Below are 25,125 nucleotides of genomic sequence, written 5' to 3'. Positions count from 1 at the left end.
CCCGCTTGAGGATAAGTGAGATCAGTGCCCGAGACATTGTCGGGGGAAGAATCCCTTCTTCCTTCGCCTCGTTGAAGGTTCTCACCAGCAACAGACCCAACAGTACCACAAACTTCCCATAGAACTCGACCGGTAGCCCATCCGGCCCCAGGGCCTTGGCAGCCTGCATACTCCCCAACCCCTTAACCAGCTCCTCCATCCCGACCGGGTCCCCCAAACCTTCGACCTGTCCCTCCTCCACCCTCGGGAACCTCAATTGGTCCAGGAACCGTCGCATCCCCCCCCCCCCCCCCCCCGGAGGTTCTGACTTGTACAGGTTCCCGTAGAAATCCCTAAAGACCTCATTTATTTTGGCCGGACTCCTCACCGTGTTCCCCCCTCTGTCCCTGATTCCTCCAATCTCCCTCACCGCCTCCTTGCTATGTAGCTGATGCGCCAGCATCCGACTCGCCTTCTCCCCATACTCGTACGCTGCCACTGCACCATCCTCCACTGGGCCTCAGCTTTCCCCGTAGTCAGCAAATCAAACTCCGTTTGGAGGCTCCGGCGCTCCTTCAGCAGCCCCTCTTCAGGCGATTCCGCGTATCTCCTATCCATCCTCCGTTTCTCCCTCACCAATCTCCCCCTCTCCATTCTCTCCCTCTTCTCCCTGCGAGTCCTGATTGAGATTAGCTCTCCCCTGATCACCGCCTTCAGCGCCTCCCAGACCACATTCACCGATACCTCCCCATTATCATTGGCCTCGATGTACCTTTGAATGCACCCTCAGACCCGCCCACAGACCTCCTCATCTGCCAGCAATCACATGCACCACAGCGGGCGCCTCCCCCAACTCCAGCTCCACCCAGTGCGGGGCGTGGTCCGGAATCGCTATTGCCGAGTACTCCGTCCCCTCTACTCTTGGGATCAATGCCCTACTCACCATGAGGAAGTCTATCCGTGAATAGGCCTTGTGCACATGAGAAAAGAAGGAGGACTCTCTAGCCGCTGGCCTGGCAAACCTCCACGGGTCCACTCCCCCCATCTGATCCATCAACCTCCTCAGAACCTTGGCTGCAGCTGGCCTCTTGCCCGACCTCGACCTAGATTGATCCAGTGCTGGGTCTAGTACCGTATTGAAGTCCCCCCCACCATTATCAGATTATCGGGATCCGGCTCAGCATGCGCTTCATGAACCCTGCATCGTCCCAATTCGGGGCATTTCCATTCACCAGCAACACCCGGGCCCCCTGCAGCCTACCACTCACCATCCCCCTTTATCCGCCACAATACTCATCGCCTCAAAAGTCACCCGCTTGCTCACCAGGATCAAATTACTGTGTTATTGAAGACTGACGCTTGGCCTCCTCCACTACCCTGAACACCAAGTCCCCGATCATGAACAGTCTGATTAACCAGCTTATTCACACAGATCAGACCAGCCCACCCATTCTCAGTGCATCTGCTTTTCTCAGGCTCCCTTGTAACTCCATCCCTGCTCTCACTGCGCTGAGCTCAAGTGCGAACAAAGCATTTTTGTCTTCAGATTTTTATTGTGAGAGATTAAACCTATCAGGAGACAATGAATAGGCCGGGTCACTGCTCTCTTCACAATACAAAGCTTTGGGGCTAATGGAGGGCTGTAAATTATGAAAGATTTTGATACACATGGAGAATGTTTTCACTTGTAAGGGTAAGAGAAAAACTAGAGGCTATCAATGTGATAATCTAATCAGGAATTCAAGAGAAATTTCTTCCCCAGAGAGTGGTGGGAATGTGGAACTCGCTACCACAGGGATTGGTGGAGGTGAATAACATTGATATATTTATGGGGAAGCTGGATGAACATGAGGGAGAAATGAACAGACGGCTGCACTGATCGAGTCAGATGGGAACGCATGAGAGGAGGCTCAAGTGAAGTCTAAACACTGGCATGGATTGATTGGGCTGTTTCTATGTTGTATATTCAATGTAATTTCGCCTGGTATTGCCTTTAACTCTCACATAGTCGATTCCGGGTTAAAGTGAAACAGTTTCACTCCCAGAAAAACATTTCAGCTCATTGTTTCCAGCTATTGTCCAATCGGTGCCTGTCAGCCAGGTGTTCGTGTGAGGAGTCAAGGTATTCAATGCAACGACAAAGATCTTATGTAATTTGTACCAATATATCTTTGAAGAGCAGATCTTTTTTTCAAATGGACTGGATTATTTAAATTTGAGGTTTTAATCAATTCTTTAAAGTGCTTAATTATCAGTCTTATTCAAATCGGAGAGTTTGTTTTATACAAGATAAAGTAGGCACATGATCAGCACCCCATTCACCATCTCCACCATTAATACCCAGTGGCAGCAGTGTGTAGAAACTACAAGCAGCACAGTAGCACAATGGTTAGCACCGTTGCTCACATCACCAGGAACCGACGTTTGATTCACGACTTGGGTCATTGTCTGTGAGTAATCTGCACATTCTCGCTGTGTCTGCGTGGGTTTCCTCCGGGTGCTCCGGTTTCCTCCCACAAGTCCCGAAAGATGTGCTGTTAGGTGAATTGGACATTTTGAATTCTCCCTCAGTGTACCCGAACAGGTGCCAGTATGTGGCAACAAGGGGATTTTCACAGTAACTTCATTGCAGTGTTATTGTAAGCCTACTTGTGGCAATAATAATAAGATTATTATTATAATAAAGAATATTACCATCTCCCAACATTTATTTTCTAAGGGGCCTCTGTGGAGTTGAGGTTTCAATCAGATCAGCCGGGAACTTATTGAATGGAGGAGCAGGCTCGAGGGGCCGAGTGGCCTACTCCTGCTCCTAATTCGTATGTTATCACATCCTTTATAATAGATTGTAGCATTTTCCCTCCTACTGATGTCAGGCTAATGGGTCTGTGGTTTCCCGTTTTCTCGCCCTCCTTAAATATTGGGGTTACATTTACCACCTTCCAGAATCCATAGAATTTTAAAGATGACCACCAATGTATCCACCATCTCTCCAGCCGCCTCTTTCAACACTCTGGGATGTAGAGTATCAGCTTTTGGGGATTTATTAACTTTCAATCCCATTACTTTCTCCAGAGCTACTTTTTCACTAATACTAATCTCTTTCAGTTCCTCGTGCTCACTAGTCCCTTGGTTCTCTGGTGCTTTTAGGACAATTTCTGTATCTTCCTCCATGAAGACAGACACACATTGTTTAGTTTCTCTGCCATTTCCTTATTCCCCATTATAAACTCTCCTGTCTCGGTCTGGAATAGGCCCACATTGGTCTTTGCTAATCTTTTCCTTTTCACATTCCTACAGGAGCTTTTCCAGTTCTCCCCAGTTTGCTCTCATATTCTATTTTCTCTTTCTCAGTTTCCTGTTCCTCCTTTGCTGAATTTTTAAAACAAGTTCCCAATCCTCAGGCTCACTACTATATTGCCTCCTCCATTGATCTAATGGAATCTTTAACTTTTCTTGTTAGCCACGATAGCTTCACTTTTGCTGTTTAATTTTTGCTTCTGAAAGGAATCTATATTTTATGTAAATAAAATGCGAGTGGTTGCCTGTCTATTGTCTATCGTCATACAAAGAACAACAAAGGAACAGGCCCTTCAGCCCACCAAGCCTGCTCGGATCATGATGTCTGTCTAAACTAAAACCTTCTGTGCTTTAAGGGTCTGTATCCGTCTATTCCCATCCTATTCATGTATTCGTCAAGATGCCTCTTAAACGTCACTATCGTACCTGCTTCTACCACCTCCTCCGGCAGCGAGTTCCAGGCACTCACCACCTCTGTGTAAAAAACGTCCCTCGCACATCTTCTCTAAACTTTGCCCCTCGCACCTAATCCTATGTCACCCGGTAATTGACTTTTCCACCCTGGCAAAAAGCATCTGACTATCCACTCTGTCCATGCCACTCATAATTTTGTGAACTTTTATCAGGTCGTCCCTCAACCTCCGTTGCTCTAGTGAAAACAATCCGAGTTTATCCAACCTCCCCTGACAGCTAATATCCTCCAGGCCAGGCAACATTCTGGTAAACCTCCTCTGTACCCTCTCCAAAGCCTCCACATCTTTTTGGTAATGTGGTGACCAGAATTGTAGGCAATATTCCACGAGTGGCCTAACTAAGGTTCTGTACAGCTGCAGCATGAATTGCCAATTTTTATACTCAATGCCCTGACCAATGAAGACAAGCATGCCCCTCCCCACATTGAGAGCAGATGAATGGTCTTTCCCCAGAATTAACTCGCTAGTGTCTCCATAGTTGGGACGTATCATTGAATGTCTCCCCTGCTCAGAGCAGGTGAATGGCTTCTTCCAGGTGTGGACTCGCTAGTGTTCCTGCAGGGTGTACGGATATCTGAATCCCTTCTCTCACTAAGAGCAGGTTAACGCCTTCTCCCCAGTGTGAACTCGCTGGTGTCTCTGCAGGTTGAATAACTGAGTGAATCCCTTATAACACTGAGAGCAGGTGAACGGCCTCTCCCCAGTGTGAACTCGCTGGTGTGTCTTCAGGTTGGATAACTGAGTGAATCCCTTATCACACACAATGCAGGTAAACGGCCTCTCCCTGGTGTGAACTCGCTGATGTATCCCCAGGCTCTTTAAAGTAGTGAATCTATTCTCACACTGAGAGCAGGTGAACGGCCTCTCCTCAGTGTGAACTCGCTGGTGTCGCTTCAGGCTCGATGAAGTAGTGAATCCCTTCTTACATGGAGAGCAGGTGAACGGCCTCTCCCCAGTGTGAACTCGCTGGTGTCGCTTCAGGCTCGATGAAGTAGTGAATCCCTTCTCACACTGAGAGCAGGTGAACGGCCTCTCCTCAGTGTGAACTCGCTGGTGTCGCTTCAGGCTCGATGAAGTAGTGAATCCATTCTCACACGGAGAGCAGGTGAACGGCCTCTCCTCAGTGTGAACCCGCTGGTGTGTCTGTAGGTGGGATAACTGAGTGAATCCCTTCTCACACTGAGAGCAGGTGAACGGCCTCTCCCCAGTGTGAATTCGCCGGTGCGTCAGCAGGCTCGATGAAGTAGTGAATCCCTTCTCACACTGAGAGCAGGTGAACGGCTTCTCCGCAGTGTGAACTCGCTGGTGTCTCTTCAGGCTGGATAACTCAGTGAATCCCTTCTCACACTGAGAGCAGGTGAACGGCCTCTCCCCAGTGTGAATTCGCTGGTGCGTCAGCAGGCTCGATGAAGTAGTGAATCCCTTCTCACACTGAGAGCAGGTGAACGGCTTCTCCCCAGTGTGAACTCGCTGGTGTCTCTTCAGGGTGCATAACTCAGAGAACCCCTTCACACACTGAGAGCAGGTGAATGGTCTCTCCCCAGTGTGACTGCGTCGATGAGCTTCCAGCTGAGATGGGAATCTGTATCCCATCCCACAGTCCCCACATTTCCACGGTTTCTCCATGTTTTGGGTCTCCTCGAGTCTCTTCAGGTTGGACAATCAATTGAAGCTTCGTCCACACACAGAACACGTGTACGGTCTCTCCCCGCTGTGAATGGTGTGATGTTTTTCAGACTGTGTAACTCTTTAAAGCTCTTTCCACAGTCAGTGCTCTGGAACACTCTCACTCGGGTGTGTGTGTCTCGGTGCTTTTCCAGTCACATTGATATTTAAAATGTTCTGATGCTGACAGATTGGGCAAACATTTCTCCTTCTGGATTCAAAGGCCGATGATACTCAGATCCCAAGGTATCGAGTGACTCTGTAAGACCGAGACGTGACAATTGAGATTTGTCTGTAATTCCTCCTCTTGTAATATCTGTAAAAGGAGTTTACAAAAGTCAACACTCAGTACAGGATAGAAATTCAGAACAGAGAATTCTAGTGTCTAATGAACATTCCTTCCTCTCATTCCCCAATAACTCATCTCCAGGGAGTGGACTCGGAGGGCAGGGTATCGGAGCAGTGACTGTAGGAAGGATGAGCTAGCTGACCACTGCACCCTGGTACAGGGAGCCATTCAAGCGGGGGGAGGAAGTGGTAGTTGTCGGGGATTCTATAATTAGGGGAACTGATAACATCCTTTGGAAGCAGGACCGAGAGTCCCACATGGTATGTTGCCTGCCCGGTGCCAGGGTGAGGGGCATCTCTAACCGGCTTGAAAGGATATTGGAGAGGGAGGGGGAGGATCCAGTTGTTGTGGTCCACATTGGGACAAACAATAATCGGCAAGACTAGGAAAGAGGGCCTGTTTGGGAATATCAGGAACTAGGAACAGAATTAAAGAACAGGTCCCAAGGATTATAATCTCTGGATTATTCCCTGAGCCACGTGCAAATTGGCATAGGGATGAGAAAATTATTGAAGTAAACACGTGGCTAAAGGAGTGGTGCAGGAAAGAGGGGTTCCATTTCATGGGGTACTGGCATCAGTATTGGGACAGGAGGGATCTGTACCGTTGGGACGGTCTCCACCTGAACCGATCTGGGACCAGTGTCCTCGTGGAAAGGATAAATAGGGAGGTCAGAAGGACTTTAAACTAATAAATGGAGGGGGAGAGGAAGGCCTCAGGGGAACTCAATACAGTTCCAAAAACAAAGTAGCAGGACGGTCTGGACTGGACAAATATACCGGTTATAAAGTTTACAGGAGGGACAGAGAATATGACAGAGGGGGTGGAGTAGCCTTACTGATTAGAAATACTATCACCTCAATGGTGAGGATTGGATTTGTTTATTGTCACGTGTACCGAGATACAGTGAAAAGTACTGATCTGCGTACAGTTCAGACAGATCATTCCATACATGAGAATACACAGGGCAAACATCAATACACAATGTAAATACATAGACACAGGCATCGGGTGAAGCATACAGGAGTGTAGCACTACTCAGTGGAGGAGGTGTGTGAAGAGATCAGGTCAGTCCATAAGAGGGTCGATTAGGAGTCTGGTAACAGCGGAGAAGAAGATGTTTTCGAATCTGTGAGAACATACAGTGCAGAAGGAGGCCATTCAGCCCATCGAGTCTGCACTGACCCACTTAAGCCCTCACTTCCACCCTATCCCCATAACGCAATAACACCTCCTAATCTTTTTGGTCACTAAGGGCAATTTATCACGTCTTTGGACGTGGTCTCAGACTTTTGTATCTCCTGCCCGATGGAAGAAGTTGGAAGTGTGAACAAGCTGGGTGGGAGGGGTCTTTGATTATGCTGCCCTCTATCCCAAAGCAGCGGGAGGTGTCGACAGAGTCAATGGATGGGAGGCGGGTTCGCGTGGTGGACTGGGCGCGTTCACGACTCTCTGTCATTCCTTACAGTCTTGGACCGAGCAGTTGCTGTACCAGGCTGTGATGCTGCCCGGTAGGATACTTTCTATGGTGCATCTGTAAAAGTTGGTAAGGGTCAATGTGGACATGCCAAATTTCCTTAGTTTCCTGAAAAAGTATAGGCGCTGTTGTGCTTTCTTGGTCGTCGTGCTGACGTGGGTAGACCAGGACAGATTGTTGGTGATGTGCACACCTCGGAATTTGAAGCTGTCGGAGTCCTTGTTGTCGAGATGCTCCAGGTGAGTGTAGCACCAGGGAGATGGTGTCTGCTGTGGAGGATATAATGAGGGGAAGGATCCAGCAGAGACCATGGATTCTCTGTCGGTGGGATCCTCCGCTTCGCTGGCAGCGTGCTCACGCCAACGGACTTCCCAACGGCATGGGGGTGCCCTCAACGGGAAACCCCATTGGCCGGCTGCTGGGACGGAGAATCCTGCCCCACATGTAATGGGTGTTGTGTATCGACCGTCTGGTTAGCTCGGAGGTGCTAGATTGTATAAAGGCAGAAATTAGGCAAGTGTGTAGCAAAGGCAGAGGAGTATTAATGGGGGATTATAACTGACACACAGATTGGGAGAGGCAGACAAGCACCTGTCAGAAAGGGAGTGAATTTCTGGAATGGGGTCAGGGATAATTTCCTGCAGCAATATGTTCCAGATGTAACAAGGGGACGGGCAATATTAGATTTAGTTATGAGTAATGAGCCCAATTTAATTAGTAGCCTAACTGTGCACGAACATTTATCAAATAGTGATCACAACATGATTGAATTCAGTGTAGTGTTTGAAAGTGAAAAGCACGTTACAGACAGTAAAATGTTAGACTTGGGTAAGGCTGACGTTAACGGGATGAGACAGAGACTGTCCACGGTAAACTGGGGAGATCAGTTAATGGGTCAAACAACTGAGGATCAGTGGAGAATATTTAAAGAAACATTTTACGAGATACAGAGCAAGTATATACCCCTGAGAGGAAAAGGCTCCACTTAACAAAAAAAAAAAACAGCCACGGACAAATAAAGAAATTAGGGACAGCTTAAAACTAAAAGAAAGAGCGCACAAAAATACAAGACACAGGACAGATCCGGACGAATAGGATAGGTACAAGGACCAGCAAAGGGTCACAAAGCAGCTTGTAAGAGCGACTAGAAGGGATTATGAAAGGAACCTTGCAAGGGACATCAATATCAATGAGAAGAAATGTTTAGTTATATAAAGGGAAAGCGGGTGGTGAAGAGCAATGTAGGCCCAGTAAAAGCTGGAAATGGAGATATTGTCAGTGATAATGGGGGAATGGCAGACACGTTGAACAATTACTCTGCCTCAGTATTTACAGTTGAAAAGTGGATAACTTGCCAGAAGTCCCAAAAAAATTAATAGTCGATAGAGGACAGGGACTTAATACATTTAGCATAACTATACCATCACTAACTAGGAAACTAATGGAACTGAAGAGCGACAAATCCCCAGGACCTGACGGTTTCCATCCGAGGGTGTTAAAGGAAGTCGGGGAGCACATTGTAGATGCCCCAACGATAATTGTCCAGAGTTTCCTAGATTCAGGAGTTATCCCTCTGGATTGGAAAATTGCACTTTCTGAAGTGCGGATACACCAGCGGGTTCACACTGGGGAGAGGCTATTCACCTGCTTTTAGTGTGGGAAGGGATTCACTTTTTAAGAAGGGTGAAAGGGGAAAAACAGGGAATTACAGACCAGTTAGCCAAACACGACATGGTAGCACAATGGTTAGCACTGTTGCTACACAGCCCCAGGGACCCAGGTGCGATTCCCGGCTTAGGTCACTGTCTATGTGGAGTCTGCACGTTCTCCGTGTCTGCGTGGGTGTTATCCTGGTGCTCCCACAAGTCCCCAAAAGACGAGCTGTTAGGTGAATCAGTCCCTCAGTGTTAGTGTAAGCCTACTTTTGAGACTAATAAAGATTATTATTATGAACATCTATGGTGGGGAAACTGCTGGAATGTATAATCATGGATGGGGTAACTGAACACTTTGAAAAACTTTGTTCGATCAGGGACAGCCAGCCTGACTTATTTTACTGAATTTTTTGAGGAGGTGACTAAGGTAGAGGACAGGGGAATGTTTATGGATGTCATTGATACGGACTCCCATAAGGCATTTGATAAAGTCCCACACAAGAGACTGTTCGCTAAGGTGGAAGCCCTCGGAGTTGAGGGCAAATTATTGACACGGTTAGGAAATTGGTTGAGGGGCAGGAGAGTGCAGGGATATGGGTATTTAATACGGGACAATGAAGAGTATAACACCAAGTTGTAGACAAACAAAACTTATTTTATTTAACATTAACTATATACACAGCTCCAGTTGCTGAGTTAGGAGATTCCTCAAATTCGACCTGTTGCACTTTTTAGGATTAAATTCAATTTGCCACTGTTCTGCCATCTAACCAGCCCGTCCATATCATCCTGAAATCTGAGGCGTTCTTCACCATTTCCTACACCCCCAATTTTTGTGTCATCTGCGATCTTATCATATCTCCAACATTCACATTCAGATCATTGATGTACGCTCCGAACAACATGGAACCCAACACCGATCGCAGTGGGCAGCACGGTAGTATTGTGGATAGCACAATTGCTTCACAGCTCCAGGGTCCCAGGTTCGATTCCGGCTTGGGTCACTGTCTGTGCGGAGTCTGCACATCCTCCCCGTGTGTGCGTGGGTTTCCTCCGGGTGCTCTGGTTTCCTCCCACAGTCCAAAGATGTGCAGGTTAGGTGGATTGACCATGATAAATTGCCCTTAGTGTTGAGTGGGGTTACTGGGTTATGGGGATAAGGTGGAGGTGTTGACCTTAGGTAGGTGCTCTTTCCAAGAGCCGGTGCAGACTCGATGGGCCGAATGGCCTTCTTCTGCACTGTAAATTCTATGATAATTCTATGATATGGAACACCACTGGACACAGGCTTCCAGTCACAAAGACAATCTTTGACCATCTCCCTCTGCCTGCTGCCAGGAAGCCAATTTTGGTGTCAATTTGCCCTGGATCCCATCTTGACCAGTCCCCCATGTGAGACCTTGTCACAAACCTTACTAAAGTCTAAATAGGCTACATGTGGGCGGCACGGAAGCACAGTGGGTAGCACTGTTGCTCCATGGTTCCAGGTACGATTCCCGGCATGAGTCAGTCTGTATGGAGTCCGCACGTTCTCCCCGCGTCTGCGTGGGTTTTTCCGGGTGCTCTGCGTTCCTCCCACAAGTCCCGAAAGACTTGCTTGTTAGGTAAATTGGACATTCTGAATTCTCCCTCTGTTGTACCCAAACAGGCACCGGAATGTGGTGACTAAGGGATTTTCACAGTAACTTCATTGCAGTGTTAATGTAAACCTACTTGTGACAAAAGATATTATCAACTGCACTACACTCAACTACACACTTAGTCACCTCCTCAGAAAATTCAAATGAAATAGGATCCACAGAATCCTTCTGCACCGACCCTCCGATAGAGCATGCTACCCAGGTCCACTCCCCCTCTCTATCCCCTTAAACCCACCTACCTTTTGGACACTAAGGGGCAATTGTTCATGGCCAATCCACCTATCCTGCACATTTTTGGACTGTGGGAGGAAACTGGAGCACCCGGAGGACACCCACGCAGACGCGGGGAGAACGAGCAAAATCCACACAATGTAGACCATAGATCTCTTCCTTTCCAATCCCCCACCGTCTTCCTTCAAACCAAATTTCTCCTTCTGATTTCCTGCTTTCAGAGACCCAAAACTTAAGAGTCATAGAGTTTTACAGCACAGAAAGATGCCCTTCGGCCCATCGTGAAAATGCTGCCTGTTCAGCCACAGCAGGTCAAAGATGAAAAGAGAGAGCAACAGCTCAGCACTTCATGAAGACAGGTAGCCATTTGATCTGTCCCTCACTGCCACCAGCTCAGATACAAGAACAAAGAACAAAGAACAAAGAAATGTACAGCACAGGAACAGGCCCTTCGGCCCTCCAAGCCCGTGCCGACCATACTGCCCGACTAAACTACAATCTTCTACACTTCCTGGGTCCGTATCCTTCTATTCCCATCCTATTCATATATTTGTCAAGATGCCCCTTAAATGTCCCTATCGTCCCTGCCTCCACTACCTCCTCCGGTAGTGAGTTCCAGGCACCCACTACCCTCTGCGTAAAAAACTTGCCTCGTACATCTACTCTAAACTTTGCCCCTCTCACCTTAAACCTATGCCCCCTAGTAATTGACCCCTCTACCCTGGGGAAAAGCCTCTGACTATCCACTCTGTCTATGCCCCTCATAATTTTGTATACCTCTATCAGGTCGCCCAACACTGCACAAACTTAGCAGCCACAATAGAGTTGGGATCAGCTGTGGTGAAACACTGGACCTGGATCCAGATCAGGGTGAAATATAGTTTGCTTGCCAGTTCATTGGATGGTGAGGTCAGAGATGGGTTCTGCTATGGGTGTACTCAGATGAAGATTTTAAGAGGCACTGATGAGGGTGAACATTGAGATGCTGAGTGGATTGGCTGGCTTGTCAGACAGTCTCCCCTTCACTGTCAAGCAGCATGTAGAGGTCTGACTTCAAGTCTCCAAATTGGCAGAGGACATTGTGCAGAACGTGCCCTGTCCACAGCCTCTGCTCCATCTCCTTGTTCTGGTGCAGAACCAGAGGCACTGCTATTGCTGCTCAGAAACCTATTCCAGCCTTTGTTTGGGTTGGTCTTTATAAGACATAATCTCCCTTTGACAAAGCTATGCTGACTATCCTTGATTAATTCTTGCCTCCGCAAGAGATTAATTCTGTCCCTCAGAATATTTATTTCCTGACCACTCACGTTAAACTCACTGGTCTGTAATCTCCTGGATTTCCCCTACTTCTGTTCTTGAATAATGGAACCACATTATCTGTCCTCCTTCCTCTGGCACCGCTCCTGTGACCAGAGATTTGAAAATTATTCTCAGAGTGTCTGCAATCTCCTCTCTTGCGGCCCACAGCAGCCTGGGAAACATTTCATCTGGGCCTGAGGATTTAAACAAGTCACCATGTGAAGGTGAGAATGAGAACATAAATTTAATGGGTAGAAACGAAAGTGTTTTACTTACAGGAGTTAGAGGAAGTTTCAGTCTATGTGTAGCTGGAGGAACAGCAGTTTTGCTGGGCAGACAGTGAAGGAACCACCATGCAGCCATTGACATAGGCTCCAGATTCCGATTGGCTGGAGGATCAGCGCCCATGCAGTCCTCCACAAGTTCCTATTGGCCAATCTCCCTCGTGGCGACAATGAGGGGGCGGAGTTCGACCCACGTATTTGACCTTCCGACGCTGAGCTGTTATCCAATCCGCAGTATTTTGTTTCTGTGACCGCGGATGTTGGTCCCAATGGGGATTGTGTGCTGGGAACGCTCCTCTGAGTCATTGTGACGTCGCGATGGAGGCCTGCCTAATTCACTCTGCTCCGCGGTGACGTTTCCGGGTACCAGTGCGCAGGCCCGGCGGGCGCAACGGGGGTCCCGCCCCCACCCGTTGTTCCCCCACCCCCTGCACATCAGCAGACAAGGTTTCCAGGCCAGAGCGAGAAGCCACTTGGTGATCTCCATCTCCACCCAGCCTGGGACTGCGCATGTCCAAGGGAGACAGGGAACTGGGCCGTGCAGAGGCTAGCCCACCCTCTGACCTTCCTGCTCAGGTGTTCGCCAATGAGAAACTGGGAGGACCGGAAAGACTCTGGTCCTCCAGCCAATCAGAGCGCGGATTTGTGAGAATAACAATTGAGCTTCACACCGACTGAAACGTCCGCCTGTCTCCAATCTCTGGGAGTAAAACACGTTCTTTTATCCCCTTTCCATTTCTTTTCTCATTCTGACCTTAATTTCCCTTCAGTTGCTGCAAGTCAACAATTGAAGTGAATCCAGGGAGGGTGCAGACTCCAGAAAGGTTGGCTCAGGTCTCTCTCTCTCTTTTACAGACATTGACATCCTTTGCTCCCTCAGCTTGACACATTTATTTGTCTGGCTAAAAGGATGGTCTCTTTCCCAATGTTCACAATTAAAGGGCTGATTTCCCCCAGAGATGGCTGACATTTAAGGCGGCAGTAAATTAATATATAGAGAAATGTTCAGTGATGTTCTATGGTAACGATCAGATATATTATTTATGGTTCTGTAAAGTACATGTATTATTATTTCTAGTATTGTAATATTGTACTGTAGCCACGTTATATATTTCCAGTCATGTTGTTAATCTCCAGAATTATTTTCCCCCAGGGACCAGTGGAGTCTAGGAGTCATTGAATATATTCAAGGATGAATTAGACAGAATTATTCTTTTGAATTTAAAGTGCCCAATCTTTTTTTTCAATTGAGGGCCTCTCTCTCTTGGACATGTGCAATTCCGGTCACCCGCTCTCCCGTGCGGTGGATAGAGCAGTTTTTTCAGCACGGCGGGATTGTGGGAGCTGCGGCCACCATTACTTCTCTGGAGCCCAGTCTCCAACCTCCTGGGACTGGGATGAAAAGTGAGGGGGTGACATTCACCCCAACATGACACAAAGTGCATGTGGCTAGTAATTGGATTTGATTGTGACTCCCCCCCCCCCCCCCCCCCCACCAAAACATCTTTTAGAAATAATATATATTTTATTCAAATTTTTCGGCCAAACAAAACCATACAAAGGTTTTTCCTTTTTACAACAATAAAACAATATAAATAACAGTGACCGTTTTTTAACAAATAGATAAATAATATATAAACTAAATGGCAACTGCCATAGCAAAAATAATAACTCTCCCAAATAATAAAATCAAACAATCCAGTATACATAACCAAGTACAAATATCTATGCAAAAACACCCCTGAGGATCCACCTGGGCCCCCCCCTCCCTCCCCCCCCCTCCCTCCCCCCCCCTCCCCCCCCCTCTTCCCCCCCCCCCTCCCCCTCCCACCCCCTCCCCCCTGGGTTGCTGCTGCTGCCTTCCCATTTCCTTTATCGTTCTGTGAGGTAGTTAATGAACGGTTGCCGCCTGGTGAACCCCTGAGCCGAACCCCTTCGTACAAACTTTATCCGTTCCAGTTTTATAAACCCTGCCATGTCGTCTATCCAGGTCTCCATGCCCGGGGGTTTGGCTTCCTTCCATATAAGCAATATCCTTCGCCGGGCTACTAGGGACGCAAAGGCCAAAATATCAGCCTCTCTCGCCTCCTGCACTCCCGGCTCTTCTGCAACCCCAAATATAGCCAACCCCCAGCTTGGCTCGACCCGGACCCCCACCACCTTCGAAAGCACATTCGCCACCCCCACCCAGAACCCCTGCAGTGCCGGGCATGACCAAAACATGTGGGTGTGGTTTGCTGGGTTCCTCGAGCATCTCCCACACCTATCCTCTACCCTGAAAAATTTACTGAGCCTTGCTCCGGTCATATGCACCCTGTGCAAAACCTTGAATTGTATCAGGCTAAGCGTGGCGCACGAGGACGAAGAGTTTACCCTACGTAGGGCATCTACCCACTGCCCCTCTTCAATCTCTTCCCCCAGCTCATCTTCCCATTTTCCTTTCAGCTCATCCACCATAATCTCCCCCTCGTCTCTCATTTCCCTGTATATATCCGACACCCTACCATCCCCCACCCATGTCCCCGAGATCACTCTATCCTGAATCTCCTGCGTCGGGAGCTGCGGGAATTCCCTCACCTGTAGCCTCGCAAAAGCCCTCAGTTGCATGTACCAAAATGCATTCCCTTGGGGCAACCCATATTTTTCCGTCAGCACTCCCAGACTCGCAAGCGTCCCGTCTAAGAACAGATCCCTCAGTTGTACAATCCCAGCTCTCTGCCAAACTCTAAATCCCCCATCTATTCTCCCCGGGACAAACCTATGATTATTTCTTTTTTTTAAATTAAATATTGAAAATTTTTGGTCAACCAACACAGTACATTGTGCATCCTTTACACAATATTATAACAACACAAATAACAATGACCTATTTTATAAACAAAAAATGAATAAATAATAAATAACAAAAATGAAAACTAGCCCTAATTGGCAACTGCCTTGTCACAAGTAACACTCTCCAAAAATATAATTTAACAGTCCAATATATAATTATCTGTAGCAACGACCTATACATACTATACAGTATATATTAACAACCCTGAGAGTCCTTCTGGTTCCTCCTCCCCCCCCCCCCTCCCCCCCCCCCCCCCCCCCCCGATCCTGGGCTGCTGCTGCTGCCTTCTTTTTCCCATTCCGTCTATCTTTCTGCGAGGTATTCGACGAACGGTTGCCACCGCCTGGTGAACCCTTGAGCCGACCCCCTTAGGACGAACTTAAACCGCTCTAGCTTTATAAACCCCGCCATGTCATTTATCCAGGTCTCCACCCCCGGGGGCTTGGCTTCTTTCCACATTAGCAATATCCTGCGCCGGGCTACTAGGGACGCAAAGGCCAAAACATCGGCCTCTCTCGCCTCCTGCACTCCCGGCTCTTCTGCAACCCCAAATATAGCCAACCCCCAGCTTGGTTCGACCCGGACTCCTACTACTTTTGAAAGCACCTTTGTCACCCCCATCCAAAACCCCTGTAGTGCCGGGCATGACCAAAACATATGGGTATGATTCGCTGGGCTTCTCGAGCACCTCGCACACCTATCCTCCACCCCAAAAATTTACTGAGCCGTGCTCCAGTCATATGCGCCCTGTGTAATACCTTAAACTGAATCAGGCTTAGCCTGGCACACGAGGACGACGAGTTTACCCTGCTTAGGGCATCTGCCCACAGCCCCTCCTCGATCTCCTCCCCCAGCTCTTCTTCCCATTTCCCTTTTAGTTCATCTACCATAGTCTCCCCTTCGTCCCTCATTTCCCTATATATATCTGACACCTTACCATCCCCCACCCATGTCTTTGAGATCACTCTGTCCTGCACCTCTTGTGTCGGGAGCTGCGGGAATTCCCTCACCTGTTGCCTCGCAAAAGCCCTCAGTTGCATATACCTGAATGCATTCCCTTGGGGCAACCCATATTTCTCGGTCAGCGCTCCCAGACTCGCGAACTTCCCATCCACAAACAGATCTTTCAGTTGCTTTATTCCTGCTCTTTGCCACATTCCATATCCCCCATCCATTCCCCCCGGGGCAAACCTATGGTTGTTTCTTATCGGGGACCCCCCCAAGGCTCCAGTCTTTCCCCTATGCCGTCTCCACTGTCCCCAAATCTTCAGTGTAGCCACCACCACCGGGCTTGTGGTGTAGTTCCTCGGTGAGAACGGCAATGGGGCTGTCACCATAGCCTGTAGGCTAGTCCCCCTACAGGACGCCCTCTCTAATCCCTTCCACGCCGCTCCCTCCTCCTCTCCCATCCACTTACTCACCATTGAAATATTAGCGGCCCAATAATACTCACTTAGGCTCGGTAGTGCCAGCCCCCCCCTATCCCTGCTACGCTGTAAGAATCCTTTCCTCACTCTCGGGGTCTTCCCGGCCCACACAAAACCCATGATGCTCTTTTCAATCCTTTTAAAAAAAGCCTTCGTGATCACCACCGGGAGGCACTGAAACACAAAGAGGAATCTCGGGAGGACCACCATCTTAACCGCCTGCACCCTCCCTGCCATTGACAGGGATACCATATCCCATCTCTTGAAATCCTCCTCCATCTGTTCCACCAACCGCGTTAAATTTAACCTATGCAATGTGCCCCAATTCTTAGCTATCTGGATCCCCAGGTAACGAAAGTCCCTTGTTACCTTCCTCAACGGTAGGTCCTCTATTTCTCTACTCTGCTCCCCTGGATGCACCACAAACAACTCACTTTTCCCCATGTTCAATTTATACCCTGAAAAATCCCCAAACTCCCCAAGTATCCGCATTATTTCTGGCATCCCCTCCGCCGGGTCCGCCACGTATAGTAGCAAATCGTCCGCATACAAAGATACCCGGTGCTCTTCTCCTCCCCTAAGTACTCCCCTCCACTTCTTGGAACCCCTCAACGCTATCGCCAGGGGCTCAATCGCCAGTGCAAACAATAATGGGGACAGAGGGCATCCCTGCCTTGTCCCTCTATGGAGCCGAAAATATGCAGATCCCCGTCCATTCGTGACCACGCTCGCCACTGGGGCCCTATACAACAGCTGCACCCATCTAACATACCCCTCTCCAAAACCAAATCTCCTCAACACCTCCCACAAATAATCCCACTCCACTCTATCAAATGCTTTCTCGGCATCCATCGCCACTACTATCTCCGTTTCTCCCTCTGGTGGGGCCATCATCATTACCCCTAACAACCTCCGTATATTCGTGTTCAGCTGTCTCCCCTTCACAAACCCAGTTTGGTCCTCGTGGACCACCCCCGGGACACATTCCTCTATTCTCATTGCCATTACCTTGGCCAGGACCTTGGCATCTACATTTAGGAGGGAAATAGGTCTATAGGACCCGCATTGTAGCGGGTCCTTTTCCTTCTTTAAGAGAAGCGATATCGTTGCTTCAGACATAGTCGGGGGCAGTTGTCCCCTTTCCTTTGCCTCATTAAAGGTCCTCGTCAGTACCGGGGCGAGCAAGTCCACATATTTTCTATAGAATTCGACTGGGAATCCATCCGGTCCCGGGGCCTTTCCCGCCTGCATGCTCCTAATTCCTTTCACCACTTCTTCTACCTCGATCTGTGCTCCCAGTCCCACCCTTTCCTGCTCTTCCACCTTGGGAAATTCCAGCCGATCCAAGAAGCCCATCATTCTCTCCCTCCCATCCGGGGGTTGAGCTTCATATAATTTTTTATAAAATGTCTTGAACACTCCATTCACTCTCTCCGCTCCCCGCTCCATCTCTCCTTCCTCATCCCTCACTCCCCCTATTTCCCTCGCTGCTCCCCTTTTCCTCAATTGGTGTGCCAGCAACCTGCTCGCCTTCTCCCCATATTCGTACTGTACACCCTGTGCCTTCCTCCATTGTGCCTCTGCAGTGCCTGTAGTCAGCAAGTCAAATTCTACATGTAGCCTTTGCCTTTCCCTGTACAGTCCCTCCTCCGGTGCTTCCGCATATTGTCTGTCCACCCTCAAAAGTTCTTGCAGCAACCGCTCCCGTTCCTTACTCTCCTGCTTCCCTTTATGTGCCCTTATTGATATCAGCTCCCCTCTAACCACCGCCTTCAACGCCTCCCAGACCACTCCCACCTGGACCTCCCCATTATCATTGAGTTCCAAGTACTTTTCAATGCACCCCCTCACCCTTAGACACACACCCTCATCTGCCATTAGTCCCATGTCCATTCTCCAGGGTAGGCACCCTCCTGTTTCCTCCCCTATCTCCAAGTCCACCCAGTGTGGAGCGTGATCCGAAATGGCTATAGCCGTATACTCCGTTCCCCTCACCTTCGGGATCAATGCCCTACCCAGCACAAAAAAGTCTATTCGCGAGTAGACTTTATGGACATAGGAGAAAAACGAGAACTCCTTACTCCTAGGTCTGCTAAATCTCCACGGGTCTACACCTCCCATCTGCTCCATAAAATCTTTAAGTACCTTGGCTGCTGCCGGCCTCCTTCCAGTCCTGGACTTCGACCTATCCAGCCCTGGTTCCAACACCGTATTAAAATCTCCCCCCATTATCAGCTTTCCCATCTCTAGGTCCGGAATGCGTCCTAGCATCCGCCTCATAAAATTGGCATCATCCCAGTTCGGGGCATATACGTTTACCAAAACCACCGTCTCCCCCTGTAGTTTGCCACTCACCATCACGTATCTGCCCCCGTTATCCGCCACTATAGTCTTTGCCTCGAACATTACCCGCTTCCCCACTAATATAGCCACCCCCCTGTTTTTCGCATCTAGCCCCGAATGGAACACCTGCCCCACCCATCCTTTGCGTAGCCTAACCTGGTCTATCAGTTTCAGGTGCGTTTCCTGTAACATAACCACATCTGCCTTAAGTTTCTTAAGGTGTGCGAGTACCCGTGCCCTCTTTATCGGCCCGTTCAGCCCTCTCACGTTCCACGTGATCAGCCGAGTTGGGGGGCTTCCTACCCCCCCCCCCCCCCCCCCTTGTCGATTAGCCATCACCTTTTTCCAGCTCCTCACCCGGTTCCCACGCAGCTGTATCTCCCCCAGGCGGTGCCCCCCCGCCCATCCTCTCCCATACCAGCTCCCCCCTCTCCCCAGCAGCAGCAACCCAGTAATTCCCCCCCGCTAGATCCCCCGCTAGCGTAATTACTCCCCCCATGTTGCTCCCAGAAGTCAGCAAACTCCGGCTGACCTTGGCTTCCCCCCGTGACCTCGGCTCGCACCGTGCGACGCCCCCTCCTTCCTGCTTCTCTATTCCCGCCATGATTATCATAGCGCGGGAACCAAGCCCGCGCTTCTCCCTTGGCCCCGCCCCCAATGGCCAACGCCCCATCTCCTCCACCTCCCCTCCTCCCCCATCACCACCTGTGGGAGAGAGAAAAGTTACCACATCGCAGGATTAGTACATAAAACCCCTCTTTGCCCCCCACATTCGCCCCACCACTTTGTTCGAACGTTCTTTTTAATAACCCGCTCATTCCAGTTTTTCTTCCACAATAAAAGTCCACGCTTCATCCGCCGTCTCAAAGTAGTGGTGCCTCCCTCGATATGTGACCCACAGTCTTGCCGGTTGCAGCATTCCAAATTTTATCTTCTTTTTATGAAGCACCGCCTTGGCCCGATTAAAGCTCGCCCTCCTTCTCGCCACCTCCGCACTCCAGTCTTGATAAACGCGGATCACCGCGTTCTCCCATTTACTGCTCCGAGTTTTCTTTGCCCATCTAAGGACCATTTCTCTATCCTTAAAACGGAGGAATCTCACCACTATGGCTCTGGGAATTTCTCCTGCTCTCGGTCCTCGCGCCATCACTCGGTATGCTCCCTCCACCTCCAACGGACCCGCCGGGGCCTCCGCTCCCATTAACGAGTGCAGCATCGTGCTCACATATGCCCCGACGTCCGCTCCCTCCACACCTTCAGGAAGACCAAGAATCCTCAGGTTGTTCCTCCTTGCGTTGTTTTCCAGTGCCTCCAACCTTTCCACCCATCCTTTCTGATGTGCCTCCTGCGTCTCCGTCTTCACCACCAGGCCCTGTATATCGTCCTCATTCTCGGCTGCCTTTGCCTTCACGACCCGAAGCTCCCGCTCCTGGGTCTTTTGTTCCTCCTTTAGCCCTTCGATCGCCTGTAGTATCGGGGCCAACAGCTCTTTCTTCATTTCCTTTTTGATCTCTTCCACACAGCATTTCAAGAACTCTTGTTGTTCAGGGCCCCATGTTAAACTGCCACCTTCCGACGCCATCTTGGTTTTTGCTTGCCTTCCTTGCCGCTGTTCTAAAGGATCCACTGCAATCTGGCCACTCTCTCCTTTTTCCATCCGTATCCAGGGGGGATTCCCTTCTGGTTTACCGCACAGTGTTTTTAGCCGTCAAAATTGCCGTTGGGGCTCCTATCAAGAGCCCAAAAGTCCGTTTCACAGGGAGCTGCCGAAACGTGCGACTCAGCTGGTCATCGCCGCACCCGGAAGTCCTATGATTATTTCTTATCGGGGACCGCACCGAGGCTCCCGTCCTTCCCCTATGCCGTCTCCACTGCCCCCAAATTTTCACTGTTGCCTCCACCACTGGACTTGTGGTGTATTTCTTCGGGGACAACGGCGCCATCGCCAGTGCTTGTAGGCTGGTTCCTTTGCAGGACGCCATCTCCAATCTCTTCCACGCCGCTCCCTCCCCTTCTCCCATCCACTTACACACCAATGAGATGTTGGCGGCCCAATAGTACTCACTTAAGCTCAGTAGTGCCAGTCCCCCCCTATCCCTGCTACGCTGCAAAAACCCCCTCCTCACTCTCGGGGTCTTCCCGGCCCACACAAAACTCATGACACTTTTCTCGATTTTCTTGAAAAAAGCCTTCGTGACCATCACCGGGAGGCACTGAAACACAAAAAGGAATCTCGGGAGGACTACCATTTTGACCGCCTGCACCCTACCCACCAGTGACAGGGGCACCATGTCCCATCTCTTAAAATCCTCCTCCATCTGTTCCACCATTCGTGCTATTTTAAGCCTATGTAGGGTTCCCCAACTCGTGGCTATCTGAATCCCTAAGTACCGGAAATCTCTTGCTACCTTCCTCAGCGGTAGATCATCTATTCCCCTGCTCTGCTCCCCCGAATGCACCACAAACAACTCACTCTTCCCCATATTCAATTTATACCCCGAGAATTCCCCAAACTCCCTGAGCGTCCGCATTATCTCTGGCATCCCCTCCACCGGGTCCGCAACATACAGCAATAAGTCATCTGCATACAATGATACCCGGTGTTCTTCTCCTCCCCTGAGTACACCTCTCCACTTCCTGGAGCCCCTCAGTGCTATGGCCAGGGGCTCAATTGCCAATGCAAACAGTAACGGAGACAGGGGACACCCCTGCCTCGTCCCTCTATAAAGACGGAAGTAGTCAGACCTCTGCCTGTTCGTGACCATACTTGCCACCGGGGCCCTATATAGCAGTTGTACCCATTCAATAAACCCTTCTCCAAAGCCAAATCTCCTCAACACTTCCCACAGATAATCCCACTCCACTCTGTCGAATGCTTTCTCGGCGTCCATCGAGACCACTATCTCCGCTTCCCCCTCTGGTGGGGGCATCATCATCACCCCTAGTAGCCTCCGTATGTTCGTGTTCAGCTGTCTCCCCTGAACAAACCCAGTTTGATCCTCGTGGACCACCCCCGGGACACAATCCTCTATCCTCGTCGCCATCACCTTGGCCAGGAGCTTCGCATCTACATTCAAAAGAGAAATGGGCCTGTAGGACCCACACTGCAGCGGGTCTTTTTCCTTCTTCAAAAGTAGCGATATCGTCGCCTCCGACATGGTCGGGGGCAACTTCCCCCTTTCCCTGGCCTCATTAAAGGTTCTCGTCAAGAGCGGGGCCAGTAGGCCCATATATTTCCTATAGAATTCCACCGGGAACCCATCCGGTCCCGGGGCCTTCCCCGCCTGCATGCTCCCAATCCCCTTTACCACCTCCTCCATCTCAATCTGTGCTCCCAGTCCCGCCCTCTCCTGCTCCTCCACCTTTGGGAATTCCAGCTGATCCAGGAAACACATCATTCCCTCCTTCCCTTCCGGGGGCTGAGCCTTATACAACCTCTCATAGAATGTCTTGAACACCCCGTTTACTCTCTCCGCTCCCCGTTCCATCTCTCCCTCCTCATCTCTCACCCCACCTATCTCCCTCGCCGCTCCCCTCTTCCTCAATTGGTGGGCCAGTAGCTGACTCGCCTTCTCTCCATACTCATACTGTACACCCTGTGCCCTCCTCTACTGTGCCTCCGCCTTACCCGTGGTCAGCAGGTCAAATTCCACATGTAACCTTTGTCTTTCCCTGTACAGTCCCTCCTCCGGTGCCTCTGCATATTGCCTGTCCACCCTCAGAAGTTCTCTCAACAATCGCTCCCTTTCTTTACCCTCTTGCTTCCCTGTATGTGCCCTTATGGATATCAGTTCCCCTCTGACCACCGCCTACAACGCCTCCCAGGCCACTCCCACCTGAACCTCTCCGTTGTCATTAAGCTCCAAGTACCTTTCGATACACCCCCTCACCCTTAGACATACCCCACATCCGCCAATAAGCCCATATCCATTCTCCAGAGTGGGTGCTGTTCTTTTTCCTCTCCTACCTCCAGATCTACCCAATGCGGAGCGTGGTCCGAAATGGCTATGGCCGTATACTCCGTCCCTGTCACCTTTGGAATCAGTGCCCTTCCCAAGACAAAATCGTCTATCCGTGAATATACCTTGTGAACATGGGAGAAAAATGAGAACTCCTTACTCCTAGGCCTAATAAATCTCCAGGGGTCTACTCCTCCCATCTGCTCCATGAAGTCCTTGAGCACCCTGGCCGCTGCTGGCCTCCTCCCAGTCCTGGACCTCGACCGGTCCAGCCCTGGATCAAGCACCGTATTGAAGTCCCCCCCCATTACCAACTTTCCCACCTCCAGGTCCGGGATACGCCCCAACATACGCCTCATAAAGTTTGCATCATCCCAGTTCGGGGCGTATACGTTCACCAGAACCACCGCCTCCCCTTGCAATCTGCCACTCACCATCACATATCTACCCCCACTATCCGCCACTATGGTCTTTGCCTCAAACAGTACCCGTTTCCCCACTAGGATAGCCACCCCCCTATTCTTTGCATCTAAACCCGAATGAAACACCTGCCCCACCCATCCTTTACGTAGTCTGACCTGGTCTATCAGTTTCAAGTGCGTCTCCTGCAACATAACCACATCTGCCTTTAATTTCTTTAGGTGTGCGAGTACCCGTGCCCTTTTAATCGGCCCGTTCAGCCCTCTCACGTTCCACGTGATCAGCCGGGTTGGGGGGCTCTTTACCCCCCCTTGTCGACTAGCCATCCCCTTTTTTAACCCAGCTCCTCACCCGGTTCCCACGTACCTGTATATCCCACTGACGGTGCCCCCTCCCCCCCGTCTCGACCACCCCGTCCCATAACAGCTCCCCCTTCTCCTTAGCAGCAGCAACCCAGTTAACTCCCCCCCCTCCACTAGATCCCCCTCTAGCGTAGTTGCACCCCCCATGTTGATCCCAGAAGTCAGCGAACTCTGGCTGACCTCGGCTTCCCCCTTTGCCCTCGGCCCCTCACTGTGCGAGGCCCCCTCCTTCCTGCGTCCCTGTTCCCGCCACAATTATCATAACGCGGGAGCAAAGCCCGCGTTTCCCACTCAGCCACGCCCCTAATGGCGCATTTCCCTTCTCCTTCCCCTTTCCTTCCCACCGGCGCCCACAGTTCCTCATGCTCCCCCCTCCCCCCCAACGAGGGGGAGAGAAAAGTTACAGGGTCGAAGGATTAACAAATTGAGAAAATCATCCCCCCCTTCCCCTTCCTCGTCCCACATAATCACTCCACCACTTTATCCCAGAAGCTCTTTCTCTCGCCAGACTATTCCAGCTTCTCGTCCACAATGAATGTCCACGCCTCTTCTGCCGTCTCAAAGTAGTGGTGCTTCCCTTGGTGTGTGACCCACAGTCTCGCCGGTTGCAACCTTCTTTTTGTGAAGCACCGCCTTAGCCCGATTGAAACTTGCACCAAAACATCTTTTAATTTAAAGTACCTAATTCATGTTTTTTCCAATTAAGGGCCAATTTAGTATGGCCAATCCGCTTAGCCTGCACATAATTGTGGGAATGAGGTCCACGCAGACACGGGGATTTTGTGCAAACTCCACACGGAGCGAAGCTGGGTGCTCAGCGCCGTGAAACTAGACAGATTTCTGATTGACGAGGCAGTTGAGCGTCATGGGGAGCAGGTCGGAAAATGGACTGAAAGATAAGATGAGGAGTGAATTCTTCACTTGAGGATGTGGTGAAGTTTTGGAATTCTCTAATCCAGAGGACTGTGGAGCCTCAGTCATCAAGTATTTTCAAGATCGTGATTGATAAGTTTCGAGATGTTGAAGTCACCAAGGGATATGGGGGATAGTGTGGAGAAATGGTGCTGAGGTAGATCGGCCATTGGGCTCATTACAGGGTTGAGCAAGGTCAATGGGCCAAATGGCTGACTGCAGCTCCTATTTGTTATGGTCGCTGTGTCCAGGACTGGAAAACGTGAACATGAATCTGTCAATCAACCTGGATCAGCACAATTGGGAGGGTGAATATTAGATACAGCAGAGTGAGCACGGAGGGAGAGTGTGTGAGATGGAGATTTACAGCGTTTGGGGAATGAGTGGAAAGAATGTTCCAGAGGAACTAGAATTGTCTGTTCTGAATTTCTATCCTGTACTGACAGTGATGTATTTTGTAAACTGTTTTAACAGGAGATTCGAAGAGGACGAATTACAGACAGAAATCTAATACATG

General features: G+C 49.9%; 2 protein-coding genes across 2 annotated transcripts in view; one reads left to right on the top strand and one right to left on the bottom strand.

Moving 5' to 3' along the window:
• Nucleotides 1–25,125, top strand: part of LOC140418059 (uncharacterized) — a 201,338-nt gene that overhangs the window by 101,456 nt on the left and 74,757 nt on the right. The gene's annotated exons all lie outside the window — the stretch shown is intronic.
• On the bottom strand, nt 291–12,475 carry LOC140422433 (uncharacterized). The gene is made up of 2 exons (XM_072507448.1): nt 12,345–12,475; nt 291–5,733 (listed from the first exon to the last, which is right to left on the bottom strand). Exon 2 carries the CDS (start codon nt 5,376–5,378, stop codon nt 4,344–4,346), a length of 1,035 nt encoding a protein of 344 aa, XP_072363549.1. The 5' UTR covers nt 5,379–5,733; nt 12,345–12,475; the 3' UTR covers nt 291–4,343.

Source organism: Scyliorhinus torazame, chromosome 5 (assembly GCF_047496885.1).
Source record: "Scyliorhinus torazame isolate Kashiwa2021f chromosome 5, sScyTor2.1, whole genome shotgun sequence".
Lineage (NCBI taxonomy): Eukaryota > Metazoa > Chordata > Chondrichthyes > Carcharhiniformes > Scyliorhinidae > Scyliorhinus > Scyliorhinus torazame.
The sequence above is the reverse complement of the archived record's forward strand: the minus strand, read 5'-3'. Positions and strand labels throughout refer to the sequence as shown.

What these genes read in the sequence shown, in the direction of transcription:
- LOC140422433 (XM_072507448.1), bottom strand. Translation starts at nt 5,378, where the DNA reads ATGGAGAAACCGTGGAAATGTGGGGACTGTGGGATGGGATACAGATTC.